Raw genomic sequence first — 15753 nt, 5'->3', positions numbered from 1 at the left:
CTCCCTTATGCAACTCTGTTAGCCTACTGGGTAGGCAGTGTCCAGGGAAAGGCGGATTCAAAGTGAATATATTCTGTCTTCTAGTGCAGATGGATACAGAAATAGGAAGTGGGTGAGTCAGGACTGCTTGGGAAAATAAACAGGACTCAGGAAAACAGCATGTGACCCATCGACTTCCTTTAGTGAGAAGGAGCCAAACCCCCAGTTAGTGATTTATATCGCAAGTTAATCTTTCTTCCAACAGACAAATGTTCTAGTATTTCTTTTATGCCCTTCACCAGATGGATCTGTTAAACCCTTTGTACCATCTTTGTGATATCCTTAATGTAATTTCGTTTTTTTCTTCCTACCTCTTTATGGATGAGTCTTGCTTTCTCAGAATTGATCGTGGGAATTTCCACCATATACATACAGATATCAAAGCTGTTTCCCTTTACCTTTTTCCTTCTTGAAGCTAGTCTGGCTGGTCATATTTGTCTTTGTAGGAGTCCCATATTTTTACTTGCACCTCTTATATGGCATGTCATGTGATAACCAGCTCTAGTTTAGGAGGTTTCCAGGGGCAGTGTGGAAATGAGCACTCTGTTGTAAATGAATCTGCCTGGCTTATTAACCTCCCTAAACCTGAAATGTGAGGATCTGATTTCAGAAGCGTGGCGTTCATTAAATTGCTTGATACCTCATCCTAGCAACAAAATGCACACATTGAACACCTTTGCACAAAATACTTGCTAGCAACATAAATACAGCGTGTTCTGTGAATTTTAAAGTATCCGTTCCATGGCCTGATGTGCAGAGAAAGTCTGAGCAAGGTCTTTGCTGTTGCTATTTCAAGGATCAAAAAGTAGTGACAGCCCATCCTGAATGAGCTACACCTGCTGGGATTAGTTGAGCACTGTAAGCAGGTGCTCCACAGCTAGTAGTATCTTTTGCAATGTCTTTTACACCAGGAAGTATGATTATTAAAGTTTGTTGGTGTAACTTTTCATTAAATGTAGTTAAGATCATAGAGCTCTCTGTGAAAGCATGTTTAATAAATGACTGATTTTTTACATTCCTCTTTCTTTCCTTGTACTGTCTTCAGAGTTGAGACTTGTTCAAATGAAAATAGTGAGCTGCGTAAGAAGGTTGAAGTCCTGGAGAATACTAACAGGTAAGGTATGAAGGAAATAAAAGAAAACTGTAGCATGATATTACAGTGAAAAGTGAAGTTAAGAGATCAATTGAAATGTGAAGAATAGCTATATCTGATAAGGCCAGTTATCGTGACTACAGTGTGATGTAAAGCATAGAGACTTTTATGTCAGGTCTTAAACTATCTCCCTAGCCTGTGATGTGCTTGGGAAACCTTTTAGCACACTTCTTTGAGTTCTTCCACTGCCCAAGGAAACATGGTTAGTGACACATAACAAACAAAAAGCTACAACCCAACTCTCCAAATTGTCTTTATTTATTGAAAGACTGTTTTGACGAGAGACCTTGACCTGGAGCATTGACACTTCCAGAAATTACAGTGCTGAAGCTCAAGAGTCATTATTAGTTCCTTCTGGACTACTAGATGTCATTGCAATTATTAGGCACCCTTCTAACAATCTCGCACCCCAGAATTTCCTTCATTTGGAGTGGGAAAATCAACTTCTTGTTTCATCATTTCTGAAGAAATGAGTGACTCACTGATGGCTTTATCAAAGGACATATGGCAGAAAACGTTCAATACCTGAGCTTTTAATTGAATGTTAGCTGAGAGTGGAGTGTCAGTCATGGCTTATGGTCAGTGTGCTCTCTAATGATGACAAATTCCATTGAGCAGGTACTAGATAAGCCCGCTGTTAACACCTTCTAGTTACAGGCATTTTTAGTGATGGTTGGATATTGCCATTGAACATGATGGTAGCGCTAAAGTGTGGGAGGAGGCTGGGTTTTGAAGATAAGACCCACGATCATGGAAAATGGCCCTAGAGCTTGTCTGGCAGCCAGTGTATTGCTAATTGAGTGGCATGTGTTGTTTCTAATCTCCGGATCCAATCTCTAATTTCATGGAGTCAGACCCTGTAGCACTGTAATTTGCTGAAGAGTCACCCACACACTGCTCATGCATAAAGACATCTGCTGCTTGTTTGAAGAGAGCCAAGACATTTCTGTGCCTCCTGTATCTTCCTTCAGGGTTTTATATAAAAGAACCAGGAATTTTTCTGTACTTGTGGATTAGGGTTTTCTCTCCCAGAATCTGTCCCAGGAGGTGCTGAAGCCAGCTGCTCTAAGGAAAGGTGCAGCTGTGGATGAACCACTCAGGAACGTGTTTGTCAAGCCTAGAGTTGTTGGCCAGCTGTTTTTGTCTTGGAGTTGTTGCAGGTGCAGTCATGAGAACAGCTTTGTTGGTATTGTCCATCCTTTTAGACAGGCTCTTTAGCATCTTCTTTGTTATTTGATAATCTTAATTCTCTCATGATAGATACTCTAAAAATATTTAGCTAAGTGATGTTTTCTCTGAATCCTTGGAGATAACACGGGATGAGTTGAATTGTTTTCTTCCCTCTGCATTAGCGTCGATACTGATTTGTAATGTTCTGTGGAGAAGCAGATGTTCCTGACCCTCTGCACAGAAATTCTTGTAATTCGTGGTGATGTTGTTTTGGCTATTTAGATACAAACTGTACCTAAAATCCGTTAAAACTTCAAATTGAAGTACTGTGAGAAATTTGTAAAATTGCCTGCTTTCATCAAGCCTGAATTATGTAACATACCACATTATGGGTTTTTTCACCTTAACCCCAAAGAGCCACTTTTCTTATTTAGTGTATAATTATGCAATGGTCTCATTCAGAGAATGGTTCTAGGCCCTTGTTTAATGTACATTATGCACTTCCTATGGTGAATTCAAAATGTCTGGTTTCCTCATTGGTATTTGCACCGAGCCTTGATGTGGCATCCAGAAACTGTTCAACTTGTCTTCACAGCATGCTATAGCTGGTACTTCCAGCTATGTCCATAGCTACTTCTCCTATATATAGTCAGGAATCAAAGTTCAAAGCAGTGATGGTTAAAATGATGCAGTGTCAGTTTATTTTTGGATGCCGAAATTTAAATGTTTAGGATTTTATTTCTCAAAGTACCTAGCACGCAGTCATATACACATGTATCGTATTTAATATGCCCAAAGAAGAGCCCCAGTTGGCTTAATTTTGAGGGTTCAATGCAGTAGAAAATGAAGATGTTGATGAAGGTCTTATCTACAAGTAGATCTACAAACATTAGACCTGTTCTTTTGTTATGAAAAATTGTAAGTGGAAGAAAGATAACAGGAAAATAGCTGTGATTACATGTAAAAATGTCCATGCGTTTAGTATGGATGAAGACAAAGTTGGTTTTGTACCTTGCTGGAAAATTGGGTTATAGCTGCTTACTAAAATGTTCATGCACATGTATGTGCTGTCAGTCAGTATCATGTTTTTATAGTCTGGCTTGAGTTGAAAGGAACTGAAGGGCAATTTCCACTATTGAACAGCAGAGTTTCCTTTCAGTATGTGCAATCAGTTTTTTAAAGCATGTTATTCTATATATAGAACGCATTTTGCAGAGATACATACCTAAGGCTTCAGGGAAACCCTGCTTGCATTTCAAAATCTGGCTCCAAACCATGGAAACACTAGAATTTCTTCTGGTAAAAATATTCCTACATTATTCTCAGCAACATGAAAAAATGTAGAGAAGAATCTTCCCCAAGAGCCTGCCTTAGCCTGAAATTTTTGATCTGAAAATATGCAATGTAAAAGGTGCAAGTGTGATCAAAACCTTTGCATCCAGAGGCATCTCCCTTGGCGTTTATGCATCTTAAAAGGCAAGGCAGGAGGCTGGGGATCAGGACACAGAGGAGTTTTTAATTCTCATTACTGAGTGGGTGACTGCAGCATTTTTGGCACCTTCAGTATTAGAACACTAGCATATGTTTCCTCTCCTAATTTATGTGACTCAGTCCCTTAAAAGAAACCTATCCAAGTTCCTTTCTAGACGGTTTTCTCAAATCTAAGGAAGCACATTATTACATTCATATCTGTTATGTCTTGTAGCCACAAGTGAGCCAGGCGCTCACTGGTTTCAGTAGCATCTGAAAATGTGGGGTACTGCTGTCTTAATGAGCAAAGGGTGTGAGAAGCTGGTACCAAGAGTTCAACTGACTTGTCCCAGTCACCAAGAAGGCTTGATCATTCACGTTTTGGCACTGGGACCGAAAGCAGAAACTGCCAATGATCTAGGGGGTTGAATATTGTCTCTGACACCAGCATTGTCTAGCTGTGAGCCATGGCTGTTTGGGCATAAGGACAGTATTGAAACATCTGGTACTGTGTATGACATACGAGAAGCAGTTTCGATTTTCACTTCTGTTGAGTCTGTATTTATCATAGAATCACAGAATCATAGAAATGTTTTGGTTGGAAGAGGCCTCTAAGATCATGAAGCCCAACTGTTAACCTAGCATTGCCAGGTTACCACTAAACCATGTCCCTCAGCACCACGTCTACACATCTTTTAAATACCTCCAGGGATGACGATTCAGCTGCTTCCCTGGGCAGCCTGTTCCAATGCTTGACAACCCTTTCAGTGAAGAAATTTTTCCTGTTATTTCAATCTAAACCTCCCCTGGTGCAACTTGAGGCCATTTTTTCTTGTCCTATCACCTGTTTCTTGGGAGAAGAGACTGACCCCCGCCTTTCTACAACCGCCTTTCAGTTAACTGTGGAGAGCGATAAGGTCTCCCCTCAGCCTCCTTTTCTCTGGGCTGAACAACCCCAGCTCCCTCAGCCGCTCCTCATAAGACTTGTTCTCTATAAATATATTGATGATCACTTTTCCTGGAGAAATGATAGACAGAGGATCCAATTAGCATGAGTGTGAGTGTCACACATAGACAATGCATGCAAGTAGCTGCTTGAGTTGCTCGCATGGAGTAATGACTAGCAATTTTGTAGATCTCCACTTGGACAGCCACCTTAAATGCAGTGGCTTTATAAATACAGTTGAGATGTTCTTCCGTTTCTCATGCTCCTGCTCAAGCTATTGAGCAGTCATCTGAAGATTAAGTTCCATATCAGTCTGACCCACCAAGGGCTTATCAGCACCAAAGCTGCCAGACTTCACTGATTTGCATGGCTGTTCCTTTATTTGGGGCTAGTGAAGCCATTTTACCAAGCCATTTTCAAGGAGTGACAGATCTGGATTTAAGTTGCAGTGAGATATCTTGCACTTCATGTCAGACAACCCTCTTAAAAGTTGACAAAGTGTGGCAGCCCTGGAGCAACTCCTTGTTTTCAAAGCAGCAGGACAGTGTTTTTATTCTGAAACACCTCTGATGAAAAACTGGTGGATTTTTTCTTTGCAATTCAAATTGGAGAAATTGTGGATTTTTTCCTGCTTTGAGGTATTCTGGTCTTTCAGTGAAAACCTTTTTTTGGTATTTGCTCTCTTTCCTACAAATAGGACAGGCAGAGAACGAATCTGTGTGTAGAGTTGGAAGACAGAGTAATTTTTCTCTCTCCATATCAAAATTAGATTTTGTTCTTCACCAAATAGATAAATTCTCTGAAAAATCTTGATCAAAACAAACAGTGTTTGGTGTCCGTTAGAAGCTGTCTTTTTTTGTTTAAATCAGTGTTGGATTTTAAACTGAATTGAGGAAGCCTCCCAGGTGGCTAGGTCCTGGAGTGACAAATTTCCTCTCCTTAATCAAAGTGTCACTGGAAGCAGAGGTGAAGCCTTGACTTGTTCCTTACTTTGGTAGTGAAAGGGACTCTTCTGAAGATGAATACGTGAATGTGCACATGAAAACAAGACATCACAGGCAGAGTGAATTTGCTGGCAGTGTGTGGAAGGGAGAGCAGGAGTTTTCAGTCACTTTGCAGCTTTCTATGAGGTGCTTCCATTGGCAGGAAAAAGCGTGAAAGCACGTTCACACCTCCTACGGAGGTGACCCTCTAATTGAATATCACTGGGAAATGTGTCAGACACAGTGAAAATAATCCCTGTGGGTGCAAACCCCCTATGCACACTGCCTTGGGATTGCATTTTCTCCTGTTAGGATTTAGCCACAGGCAGTGTGTCTCACTAAAAGCATTTGTGGCCTTCCTGTTGCTATTTAGAGAGAACATCTTCGTTTAACCTAAGATCCTGTTCTACAGAGCAGAGAGCTGCTCCTTTTCCCTCTTTTAGTCCAGATCATTCCTGCAGCTGCCTAGTAACAATGAAGGCAGCTTTTGCAGGGGAAAGGAGATCTTTTGACCTCGGAATCCAGTCTTCCACCAGTCCAGGTGCAAATAGAGAATGAAAGGACTAAGGAGTGCCCCATTTTGGAAGTAGCAGGGTAAACTGATATCATCTCTGAACAAACAAACTTATTTCTTGCTCTTGCCTTGGCTCTTACTCTTAGTTTGAAAATGCACCTGTAGTTTGTCAGCTCCCGACGCTGAGTCCTTGTCTGCTGGTAAGAAGACAGTAGCTCTGCTCAGACAGATAAATGACTTGGGAGAGAAAGGCATTTTATGTGGAGGTAGTTGGTAAATAAGGTGGGTGGTGAATCTTCTTCTGTGTATAGGAGACCTCAGAATACCTGCCTAATTATACTTTCCAAAAAGAGAGCATTTTGGAATCGGATTTTTGGGCCCACTCTGCCCAGCAGGTTTTTTAAGTTGGACACGAAAAGGCAGAGATGAGCAAAATGAGGAGAATTGCCTCTTCTCTGTTGATTTCCTCACCAGCCATTAGCTGTTTTCTCACTGACGCCTCCACAAAAAGTGGCAAGAGTGATCAGCATTTCAAGGCTGCTGCTGCTGCCAGCCCCCGGGCTGGGGAGGAGGAGGAGAGCTCCTTCCTCCTCGCTCTGCAGAGCTGTTCTGTGTTGAGCCCAGTGACTCAGGCCTGAAATGGGGGAAATTCAGCCTCATATAATAGCACAGAATGTGCAGGGTTAAAAAGGCATTGCTGTATAGCATAGCTAGTGACATGTGGGAATACTGTATGCAGCGCAGCCTGTGCCACAAAATGATATGTACCATGTACCAAGTCTTTGTGAACCCTCTTCCGTGTAGTGGATGGGAGGAGGAATTGGGGAAAGATGGAGAAGGGAGCAGAGAATTAGGATGTTCTCATTTGCGTGATCGACAGAGTTTTCATCTCTTAATTTGCTTGTGGTCTCTCTAATAGTGAATAAAGGATTGAATTAGACAAATCACTTTCTTTTTTTAAATATTGAGTTGCAGAATAAACCATGCTCTCAACAGCATGCAAGATATCCTTCCTTAATAAGTTGAGAAGGATCTGCTGGCCTAGATAAATCTCTGCTGTGAGCATGCCTTGTACTCATTTCAGAATGCATTCCTGAAGTCCTTGAATTCATTAAACCCTAATTAGCAATGAGCATCAATGATTAAAAAAACCTATAATAACAGGCAGACAAGTGTGTATTGAGTTGTGAAGGCACCTCTGGGTCTGTCCTACAATTAGTTTTTAGCCAGTTTGATCCCAAAATAATCCTTCTATTTTCTCTGACATCCTAACCTTGCCTCTTGCCTTAGCATTTGATGTCACAGCCTCCGAAGCTGTTGCCTGGAGTTTTATGGGGGTTACCCTCTGAAATAGGTTGCGAGACTTACAGGAAAAATGAAGAGTAAAATGGGAAACAAACAGCGAAGTTAACATCCTGATGCAAAATTATACTATATTTGACTGTGTTGAGGACAAGTATTTGTATTACTCCTTGCCTTTTAGAAAGCTTTAATGAGGACAAAATGAAAACTGCTGTGAAAACCCTGTATCAATCATTCTTTGAGATAATTTCCCATGTAAATCACTAGTATTCTAACTGTAGTAATTAACGTTGATACAGCAAAAGAAAAAACAGCCCGAAAGACAGAATACCTTCCGGGTCTGGGACTGTTGACTCCAACCAGAACAGAATTGGCATCCTGGTTGGGACCTCTGAAAGACAAAGTCATGGTAGCCACTTCAAGCATTTTGTGATTTTTGTCAACTCCTGGAGGATTTAGCAAATAGCAACAAAGTGCTTTATTTAATAAATGAATTTATAAGTAATGAAGTCTATGCCTATGTCTAGGTTTAAGACCTTCTCTTTGAAAATGGTCTGGCATATGGTCCAAACTGCTGTGTGACAGGTTTTCAGAAAAAAGGAGGTAGCTGTATACTTCTATCACCAGGAGTATACAAAGGGGGAGTCTTTGCCAGGTGTGGAATTTGAAGCAAAAAGCTGTTTAACCAGTAAGTAGATCAGTGCGTTTGATGCTTGTCTGTTGTCTTTGCTTTCCAGAACGCTTCTGCAGCAGTTGCAGAGACTCCAAGCCATGGTTGCTGGGAAGGTGTCCCGTTCGTGTAAGGCAGCTAGCACACAGACAGGGACCTGTCTTATGGTGAGTGTCCCTAAAGCTGGGAATTGTAGGGGAATGAGAATCTCCTTCCACTACTCAAAGGCACATCCCTTGTTCTGTGAAGTTCCTCACTTGCAAATTCTCAGCTTGGGAAACTTCTCTTCAAAATTTGACAATTCATTTTGAGGTAGGTGAGACTCCTCTCTGATGAAGATTAATGGTTGTGGGAAGGCATTAAATTCTGGAGGAGATTTGGCCTGTGCTTTTTATTCGATGGTGCAGTGATGAAAGAAGGAGCACTGTCCCTCAGAGTGACCTATTTTATTATTATTTATTATAATATCACAATATTATATGTGAAAAATGGTGTCTAGAGTTGTAAAATGAAAACAAGGGTGAGCTTTGATGCCTGGTTCTTTTGATACCAGTGAAAATAAACTTGCTCATCCAAATAAAAATATGACTGAGGCTATAAATCTACCTCTAGCCTATGTCAGTAATAGTAGTCAGGATAAGAAGAGGATTAGAATGAAACTTTTCCCTTTTTCCTCCTTACACTCAGCCAGCAAGTTCCCTTTATACTAGTGCTATAAATTGATGGAAATTATTTTCAAGGTCTAAGTTGTTCTCCTAGTCTGCCAGCCTCTCTGTTACTTCTAAGCAAGACTGGGGCCAGCAGCAGAAATAACCTTGGAAATTCCCAACAGCATCTGTAAAACACATGGTGGTTGTGTCTGCTTTTCAGCTTTGGGAGTAAATAAGGCTACAGACCAAAGCGGTGGCAGACATTGAAAACAAACCCCAGCATTGAAATATGCCCTTTAAAACACTGAATTGTTATTGTATATGTGCCTTTACTAAGAGATGCTGTATGTAGTGATGAAAATAGTCTCAAATTATTTGTTTTGAAAAGTATCAGATCTGCTTAGTTTTGATGTGCACATGCTGGCCAAGAGCTAGTGCACTTACCTATTCTGCATCCTCCCTTTGCCAGATGGTGGTGCTGTGCTTTGCAGTAGTTTTTGGCAGCTTCTCTCAGAGCTATGGGCCATATCCTTCTGCTACAAAGATGGTGTTGCCCAGGCAGCATTCCTCACCAGAATCCTACACAGACTCCATTGGTAAGTGACAGCTATCCCAGTCTTGGTCCCTGCTTGGTTGTGCTTTGGCACTTTTCTCCACCCCCATCCCTAACCCCCTCCTCAAGTACCTCTTGTTTTTCTGCTCCGTAGCGGGCCATTCCTTGGTATACCTGTGTCTTTCAAAGATTAGCTTGGCAAGCTGTTCTGTGGCAGAAGACTTGAAAGACATGGGCAAAGCCTTTTCCCACTAGCCTGCTTGGTATTTCTTTTTAAAGCAGTTTTGTTTCTCTTTGTGGAACTAAAGCTAGTGGTCTGTAAAAGGTAGCAGGCTTTCTACTTGGTAGCAAATGTTCATACTGTTAAAACACGCAGCTGGTGTGTCTTTTGCAAGCAGCAACAGAGTCCAGGGACTGAGTGGGAAACTGTTAGCATTATATACCCATAATGAACCAGTTGCTTTCAACGTATATTATTAAAGCGCTTGTTTCGTTTTGTTCTTGTTTTGTGAATAATTCAGAGCTTTTTGATCCCTACCTGGACCACTGCTGTGGTATCTTTCCTCAGCTATCAAATTACTGGTTAATCAGTATGAAAAGACCTTTGCAGCTTTAGTTCTGCTCTGACAGTTTCCATTTCCTGAAATGAGATGGGCTGTTCTCCGAGCTGCCTGTTTCTCATCTCTTTTTGCCTTCTGTCTTTGTATGCAGTGAGGTCGAGGAGTCTGCTAATTTATGAAGAGCCTCACCAACTGGAGGAGTCATCAAACCCAATCTCCTTTGCAGATCGCAATGACAGGCAAGCAGACACCTCCAAGTACACAGCGCTGTCCCTGGAAGCCATGCCAGGGACACAGCAGGATGATATCATGCAGTTCACAATAGCCAACGAGACAAGGCTAGAGAAATCAGTGCTGCTGGGCCTGCAGCAGCACAGGTGAGTGCAGGGTGGGCTGCTTGTCGTATGGGTGTTGGGCGTCACTGTCATTTGTGCCTGGAGGCCAGCAGTAAGACTAGGGACTCAGCTGGGCACTGTGGAACGTGAAGTAAGACTTTGGTCTCTATCTGGAGAGCTTATAGGCAGTTATTGTTACTCTGGAGAAGTGGTTGCTACACTATTATGGTAATACAGCTACCAAATTTGGTGCTTCTGCCAGAAACCTGACCCCTATAAGCCTGTTAGTTGTGCCTACCCACTTCTTTAAGCAGTAACTTCTGTGTCCCCTGAAGGAATAAGCTTTTGCCAGTTGGGTGGAAGTGTCAGGCTGTGACTCACTGGGCTTTCTACAAGCTTAGGGTGTGAAGAGCTGGAGCTTCTCGCAGCAGTGATCTTACTAAAGCATTACTGTGGAAAGTTTGCAGGACTCGGATCTTAAGAGACAGACCTGTAAGGTTATCTGAACTACTTAACACAGAGCTCCTTCATATTTATGGGTTTTTTTAGGATAAATCTACGTTTCTGGGGCCTCTGAAAAGAGAGCTTCACTGGTTTAAATATGTATGTGCAGTTTTCTTTCCACTTTACCTTTTCTTTATCCTGCCACTGTCCTGTTGGCCCACATCTTGGTCTCTGCTAACAAGCAGTAGCAAGCACACCAAACAGTAGAGGGAGGGATTTTGTTTGAAAGAACGTTATTCTGAGGGCTAGGATGAGCCATATCACCCCAAGCGTGCCTTCTGAGCGCTTGTGTCAAAGTTCTACCTGGACCCAAAGAGATGACTAATTTGGTCTGTTACCATCCTCCAACTGACAAGTACCTGGTAAATACTGAATGCCATTTTAGTGTTAGCCAATTCAAGCAGGATATACGCTTTTAAAAATGACTAACTTAGCCTTAACCTTTGTTGGTTTGGTTTTTTTTGTTCCCTGCAGAGTCAACTCCGAACTAGAAGGAAACGAAACACTGAAGATAATTGAAATAGATAGAAGAGTCAATGCCACCTCTTAAAAATAAAAAAGGCCTTTTTTCTTGCCTTCCCTCTTTCCCACATATCTTCAACCAAAGTCCCCCTGGCTTGTCATCCTCAGTGAATCAAAGCACAAAAGAGAGGGAGTCCAACTTCTACATTGACTGGTGAGGCTGTGACTGCAGATGGGATCTCTTGGCTTTGTAACTCCCTTCCTCACTTCACACGCAGTCCCTGTCTTTGCTTTTATTCCTTTCCTGTCTGATACTGCAAGGGCAGGATTGAATTATGATGGCAGATGATGCCAGCAGTGTGCCGGTGACTGGTGGGTGTGCGTGCCTGCATGCACACATCCTAATCTGAGCACAAAGACGTTCTGTAGAAGAGTGGAGTATGCAAAACTGATGGGAGCATGTGGGTGACAGGTTTCTTGGGAGAGGGAATTGAGAGAAAGAGGAGATGCAGCATAATGCTGCTCAAAATCTAGCCACAGCTCCATGCCTACTGGTCTACAGCATTTGAGCCTTTTGAGGGGATTCTGAGGCATGATGAGTCTGCTTCTGAAGGGTCAAAAATGGGCCCGGATACTGTTGAGTTAACAGCACAGGCAGGCGAGGGGTGGGCAATGATGGTGCTGAATTGTCCTCCCCTAGCTCTTTCTCTCTTCTCCCTTCCAGCCCTTTTATCATTTAGTGGGGTAGGTTTCTCTCTGGGTTGAAAGCAGTCCTAGTAGGCTTCCCTACTGCTTCCACCCTTGTGGAATTCAAGCAAAGATCAGTCGCTGTCTTGTCACACTTTGTCTGTGTGGGAGAATTACACTAGTTTAACTAAATCTGTTTAGAAAGCAGGTTTTGTTAAATTTATGCAATGTACTGGATGGATGTCCTTTAGTCTGCTTAAGGCTAATCTGTTTAGCTTAAATCAGTTCCTTCCCAACAAAGTAATCAATGTAAGGCTTAAACCAGAAGTGCCTCCTGAGAGGACCATATGGATTTAATTTATTGGCTTCTAGATATGTTGATGGAATTTCTTATGTAGACCCAGTCTCAGATTGTTCTGTGTTTTTCTTTCCTTGCCATCTTCCTGTTACTGTTGTAAATAGTATTTATTAGCTTTGCAAAATTTTGTTCAACCAGTCGCAATGAAGAGAGTTGAGCTTCCCTAACCCTGCATGTGATCTGGGCAGACTCTGATACCAGACATACGAATATCACTGAACACCCATTCCTTCTTCCCAAACTGGAACTGGTATATAAATAAAGCGTTGGGTCTTATCTTCCGCTTACCTCCTTTTCCAGAGATGTGATCTTAGACCAACTGCTTAGCCGAGAAGGTAAGGGGTATAGGTAGCCCCAGCTGGGCACAGTTCAGGCCTGGAGGTGGTAGATACTGTATTAACTCTATGGCAAGACAGCCCCTGACCTGAGGAATTAAGTATGTAGGCAGCAGATGAAGCAAAAGAGGGGTGAGATGGGCACATAGGGAGGTGAAGTGACTGGCCCAAATTCAGTGGAAAAACCAAGAGGAGTATTCAGGTCCGATCCTGGTCCAGTACTCTTCTCCCTCCCTTGTTTCCTCCTTGTCCTGTGTAGCTGTTGCCTTTACGGGTTTTCCCTCTTTTGATACCCTGGTCATGCCTTTGCCTCAGCTGGGCTTCTTACAATTTGTCTTTGGAGTGGCACAGTCGAACCTACCCCAGGATTTGAGCAGGGTTTTGGCTGGTTACTGCAGAAGGGTGCTCAGACTCCATTGAGGATGGACTTAATGTGAAAATCCTAATTCAGCAGGCTAGTATATAGATACTTCAGAGTTTACCAGAAGTCAATTTAAAAAAAAAAAAAAAATTAAAGCTCTTTTTTCTTCTTTTTTTTTTTTCCTAATGATAAATAAGGGAAAAACTAACGTAGCCTTACAAGTAATTTTTTACCATGTACAGTAGATATTTCCTGCAAGTATTCTATTTTGTAAAATATTGGATTTGTATTTTATTACAGCAGCTGCCACACCAGCTCCTTTCTTGTTGTTCATTCTCCTTAGACTTTCTTCCTTCAGTATCCTATTTTGAAGCCTTCAGGCCTGACTCAAATATCAGTGAAATTAATGGAAAGAATTCGATGGGTTACAGCAGGCTGTGGATCAGTCCTTACTGTGCCATTTTAAGAAGTTGGTTCACGTTAGTGACCATGAAGCATGTCTCTGACTCCATGAAGTTGTAATGAGTTTTGGTGTACAGACGTGCTTTCTAAGTAATGCCCTATTCTTCTATGCAAGTGCCTTTTTATTATTTTACCTCTGGTGGCAATGAGAGAAGAAATGCCATTGTAGTCTATTTTGCAAGTGTTCCCTTCTTCTTTGCATGGGTCAGTCTCCTCCCTTGACCCTCTTTCCCTTTACAGCGATCCCGCTGGCTCCTCTGCCTCATTCCAGTGTCAACCCATGACTTTTTAATGGGGTTTTTTTGAGCAATGATTTAAGGCTTGAAATAAATAACGATCACTGGTGGGTGCCACCAAGGGTGCCACAAGGGATGGCTGCATTCCTTAGCCACATGAGGTCAGCAAAGTGACAGGAGAAGGCTGGGACTGACCCTTCTTCTACTGTGTGGCTGGCCAGTGTAAGTGGGCAAGGTCAGAGCTTAGGAAATTCTTTAAATGGTCTTTTTTTTTCAGAGCACCCATGGTTTGCCACCAGTGAGGGCAACTGAATGATTGTCTTCTGCAAAAGAGGCCCCAAGCTGTTGAGCACGGCACTGCTCTTACTAGTCTTGCAGTTTGCACCGTGCATAAATAGGAGGTGGCTCTGCCTCACCTCGTGCCCATTATCAGTTAAATGGATCACCTGCCATTGCAGATATAGCCGACTTCACTGTATTAAAACCGAAATTTAATTATTTCTCAATATTTAAAAGGACAGATAATTTCGTAAAGCCCAAACAATTCCCCCCTCTCTGAACCTACTGCATTAGTCACCATTAAAGTTTTATTTTTTTATTTGCTTAATTTGGGCATGTCAGTTCAAACCTGACTGGGAGATAGTCATGTTTTAAACTGGACCGTTTTGAATTGGCCACGGTCTGGGTCAGGCCTCTGAACTAATTTATCCAAGCCAGAATGGCAATACCAGTTTTCTTGTAACTGTTTGATAATCTATTTCTATAATCTTAATTTGTGTAGTCCTTTAAGTTATTTTTAGGTGCTCTTTTAGGGAACCTCTTGACCTAGCACACACATTGCTTGGGGATTTATGATATTAAATATTACTTCTTTATAATAAGAAAAACCTTTACTTTACTTTGGTATGTTTGTGATCATTTTTCTTTAGGGGCCTTAATATAACAGGTTTCTCTGCTAGGTATGAGGGGCCAAAGAACCTCCTGTCATCACCTACCCACAGGCTGGTATGTGACAGGGACCTCACTGTCTCCAGAGGTGGTTTATGCCCATGTTCACGTACCTGGCAGGGGGACAGGGGAGGCAGGACATGTGCGATTGCGCTGCCACCCCCTCGGCAGTCCAGGGGTGACCCAAGTGTCCATGGTGATGCACTGCAGACCACCTGGAGAGGCAGCTGAACACGCTCTGTGTTAAGGGCATAGGGAAGGAGTAGTAAAGCGTATTCAGGGAGGATGCCAGGATAAGTGCTTTTAATTAGCTCAGCTATATTACTTGAGGTCTTAGCCTTCTGCCGTTATACTTTTTCCAGTGATTAGTGACTTGGTGCTGTAGAGTAATGTGTTTGTATGGAGAGGGTAGGCAAAGGCCTTAAGTGCTACTTAATTTCCATTTTCACTAGTGGGCTTAAGTGATCCTTAGAGTCTTCAGCTGTAACATTATGCTGCTTGTCAGCATGATTTTATACACACTAGTAAACTTACCTTTTTGGCCCATAGCTTTAAAGCACGTGTAGATCTGTCGGGTCTTTGCTTCTAGGGAGATAAGCTACGAAGGAATGTAGGGCATTATTTTTATATATATATATTTAAAAAGTATCAAGCACAGGGCATGTGACAGTTCTAACCTTGTTACCAGTGTGTAGATAATGTTGTTTGGTTTTTTTTCCCCAGGCTATTTATAGTTCTTTGCTGCATTTCTCTTTATTTCGTCCATACCATTCAATGTTTTTCAGCAGCACAGACTGATAATGGATTAGGCTGAGGTTCTTAGGCCAGATCCCAGCTGATACAACGCAGCACACCTCACTTACCGCTTTTGGAGGCTGCAGATCTGATTTATACTGGCAGGGGACCTCTTCCATATCTCTCTGTGCAACGATGTGTCTGAGTATATTCTTGATTTTTCTAATGTAGAGCTGAAAATGAATATAAAAAACTTTTCTTCTTTGGGTGGTTTTGTGGTTTTTTTCTTTTCCTGCTAAAAAAAACCAACCCACCTCTCC

General features: G+C 42.1%; 1 protein-coding gene across 2 annotated transcripts in view; it reads left to right on the top strand.

Annotated features, from left to right (window-relative positions):
- CREB3L2 (cAMP responsive element binding protein 3 like 2) overlaps positions 1–13186 on the top strand; it is an 84250-nt gene extending 71064 nt beyond the window's left edge. For both annotated transcript variants that reach the window (XM_074168042.1, XM_074168041.1), the window contains 5 exons: positions 1085–1153; positions 8315–8414; positions 9367–9493; positions 10162–10387; positions 11324–13186. In XM_074168042.1, the coding sequence (XP_074024143.1) occupies positions 1085–1153; positions 8315–8414; positions 9367–9493; positions 10162–10387; positions 11324–11399 (598 nt within the window). In that variant the 3' untranslated portion in view covers positions 11400–13186. The remainder of the gene's footprint in view (positions 1–1084; positions 1154–8314; positions 8415–9366; positions 9494–10161; positions 10388–11323) is intronic.
- The last annotated feature ends 2567 nt before the right edge of the window (positions 13187–15753 follow it).

This window comes from Numenius arquata, chromosome 2 (genome assembly GCF_964106895.1).
Source record: "Numenius arquata chromosome 2, bNumArq3.hap1.1, whole genome shotgun sequence".
Taxonomy (NCBI): Eukaryota; Metazoa; Chordata; class Aves; order Charadriiformes; family Scolopacidae; genus Numenius; species Numenius arquata.
Note: the sequence above shows the minus strand (reverse complement) of the source record. Positions and strands in the feature narration are given on the sequence as shown.